The 3,378-nt window shown below is 39.0% G+C and overlaps 1 protein-coding gene across 1 annotated transcript in view; it reads left to right on the top strand.

Moving 5' to 3' along the window:
* LOC122350992 (G protein-coupled receptor kinase 6-like) overlaps positions 1 to 3,378 on the top strand; it is a 14,305-nt gene that overhangs the window by 403 nt on the left and 10,524 nt on the right. The window contains exon 2 of the mRNA XM_043247797.1: positions 828 to 940. Coding sequence (XP_043103732.1) covers positions 828 to 940 — 113 coding nt within the window. The remainder of the gene's footprint in view (positions 1 to 827; positions 941 to 3,378) is intronic.

Below are 3,378 nucleotides of genomic sequence, written 5' to 3'. Positions count from 1 at the left end.
TTATGTATATATATATATATATTTCATAGCACTCCAAACCTGTATGAATTATTTCCTCTGTTTTAGTCCTTATAATGAAAGTCTTTGGACCCCACTGACTCTTCACTGTAAGAACACCTTACACACAATTTTGTAAAGTAAATTAATTGTACATTTTTTGTTTTCTTCAAAAGTATGCCCCTTTCTATAAATGCATGGGATGTAAACTGACTGGCCACTTTATTAGGTACACCTGTTCAACTGCTCTTTAACTCAAATATCTAATAAACCAGTCACATGGCAGCAACTCGGTGCATTTAGGCATGTAGACATGGTCGAGAGGATCTGGTAAAGTTCAAGCAGTTTCAGAATAAGTTTCAGAAACAGATGATCTACTAGGATGCACAGCTTCCATGAAAATCCAAAAAAGGGAAGTGTCAGTTCTGTGAATGAAAGTACCTTGTTGGTGCGGAGGAGAGGGTCAGTGGAGAATGGTTAGACTGGTTCTGAGCTTATAGAAAGGCGGCTGTAACTCAGTGTGTCTATTTTGCTCAAACGTATTTCCTGAACATGACAATGAGTTCAATCAAACTCAAATGAGTCACCAGATCTCAATCCAATAGAGCGGCTGTGGGACAGGAGGTTAGCCTCATGAATCAACTGTGCTGTCCTGTCAATAAAGACCAAATCTCTGTGGAATGTTTCTATCATCTAGATAAATCCATGCCACAAAGAATTAAGCTGATGCACTACTTGCCAGGAGTACCTTATACAGTGGCCTTATAAAGCATCACTGTACCACCACAGTCCTTTTTTGTAAAGTTTTACTCTTGTTTTTTTTGTCTCAGAGCGGGACTATTTCAGCCTGTGTGACAAGCAGCCCATCGGGAGACTTCTGTTCCGCCTCTACTGTGAGACCCGTCCAGAGCTGCAGCGATGCATCCAACTCCTGGACGCCATGGTACACATGCACGCTTCTTCACAACTCAGTGCACTTCAATTTATTTAGAATTGCCCTAAATAAACAGCTTTTAGCCACTAATTGCTGGTTCATTCGAGCAGTTCATCTTATTTCAAAACCTATTGCTCACTCAAAATCTCTCGGGTTTCTCGTAACCCTCCAACGTTCCACTGGCCTGGACAACATGCCTCCCACATGACTAGCTCGGGCTATCATGGAGTAAAGCCCAAAATATCAGGACCAGCATGTTGTCACTGAAAGAGCCCATTGTCTGGTTTCACCAACACCCTTAAAGACCCCAAACTGTGAACCTCGGGAACCTGAACCCATGACAGGAAGTCGCCATAATAAAACATGGGACAGTATATGTGTGTCTTTCAGGACAGGGAAAAGGTGTTCGTCTTGTTTATGGTGTCTTGGAATGTTCTTCTTCTCATTTGAACAAAAAAACCCTTTGTGCGGTGTATCTGTGTGAGTGAATAGGGAAGCTTTTTTGATGTGTTTCAGGGAAGAACGTAAATGTCATTTAAAAGTCAAGCGAAATAAACCAAATATGTCCTTAACATTAAAGCACTGTAATCGTGCCTGGGTTACAGTGTTACAGCTAATGAAACGAGCAGAAATGCCACAATGGTATGTTTAGTTAGAATTATTGTAGTAATCGTGTGTGGGATTTTATTAGGTGTTATTTTTGGAAGAGTAGCTGTCATTTAAAGGTGCAAAGGACCACTTATTTCTATTTAAATGAATCATAATTATAGTTCCTTGTTTGGATAATTTACTTTTGAGTGAATCTCACAGAGACTGTCATGTCGTGTTTCAACCTAAAATCAAGAGAAGAAAATGAAAATATATTTTGTCTGAAGTAGATAAAATGTATTTTATAGCCACTAGAAAATAGGACCCCACAATTGTAACTGTAGTGCCTAAAATTATATAAAAGTATCTTCTGAATGGATACATTTATTTGATCTAATTACTGTAATATTTTGAAACGTTATTACAATTTTAAAATAGCCGTTTTCTTTTGAACATATTTAAAAATGTATTCCTGTGAAATCAAAAATGTTCCTGCTTTATTGCAAATGTTGAAATCAGTTCATCCTTGCTTTCAATGAAAAAATATTTTTGACTGCAAACCTTTGAACGGTGGCTATCATCTAAATTACACATTTATATTTCATAATATTATTATAAATATGTTCTTATAATGATTATTTTAATACATCAATGTATGCAGACAGAAATCTTATTAGATAGTGAAAAGGGCTTCAAATCCATTCGATCTTTATGGTGAAATATGATTAATGTATGCATGCATACGTTCTGCAGGCAGCGAGCGTGCATGCGCGTTTTGTGCGAGCCACCATAAGGAAAGAGCCCGGGGGATTTTTTTGAGGCCCGCTCTGACGTCAGAAAGTAGCGGGATCTCAATTGTTGTGGCGAGTTAGACAGCACTGTCTGTGTCTGCTCTGTGTGAGATCTCTGTGTGTGCGAAACAAGGAAAGAGGCACGAGAAACTCGACGCGAGAAACCTCTTCGCGCGCTATCCGGGTTTGTGTGTACGCGAAGACAAATGAAATGTGCATGCCGATGACCTTTTTGGTCCGGGTTTTGTTTTTCCAGCTCTGTGGAGGCGGAATAGTCCGATGTTATCGCACACATCAGATTGGCCCAGTTCCCCTGTGTCAGAGGCAGCCCGCCATTTGTTTTGGCCCGGTGGCTCTACTGTACCATTCAGAGCCACTGACGTAGGTCTGTTCTCAAACCACTATTATGATTGGAACTCTCTCTCTCTCTGTGTGTGTATGTGTATGTGTGTTTGTATTTTCTGCTTTTTTCCATGCGGTGACCTTTAACATGCAGGCATAGCAAATTCCATCATTTCCCATTCAAAAGAGGCTAAGAGAGCAGAATTAAAGCCCTGTCTCCTTTGTCAATGTCACTGTCGTCTACAGTTGTAATGAGAGCGTAAAAAAAGTATTCTGTGCAGGTTAACGTACAGTATGGGCGTCGCGAAAAACCATCAGCGATGGAAGCCGAGGAAAAAACATGACTGTTTTACATTGTTTTAGTACAGCCACAAGACCTAAGCGTTAAATATTCATTAAAACATGCATAGACACACATTTCTGCACAAATAACATTTTTCATTTTTGAATAACATTTTATATCCAGCTACTCATTTTATCTGTATAATTGTTCATGTCGAATAGATTCATGCTGAAGTTAAAATGTTGATGCACAACATTTTAAAACGGGATACACACAAAAGCACATTTAAAGCTGCAGTCCGTAAGTTTTGCCTCTTTGTCGCCATGTTTGAAAACCTGGTTTAAATGTTTAATATTAAGGTCTTGTTGCTATACTTCTAAAACAATGTATATTGTAATGTTTATTTCTTGGCTCCAAGCACTTCCACTGTTAGCTCTTTACTG

The sequence above is a fragment of the Puntigrus tetrazona genome, chromosome 8 (assembly GCF_018831695.1).
Source record: "Puntigrus tetrazona isolate hp1 chromosome 8, ASM1883169v1, whole genome shotgun sequence".
NCBI lineage: Eukaryota > Metazoa > Chordata > Actinopteri > Cypriniformes > Cyprinidae > Puntigrus > Puntigrus tetrazona.
The sequence above is the reverse complement of the archived record's forward strand: the minus strand, read 5'-3'. Positions and strand labels throughout refer to the sequence as shown.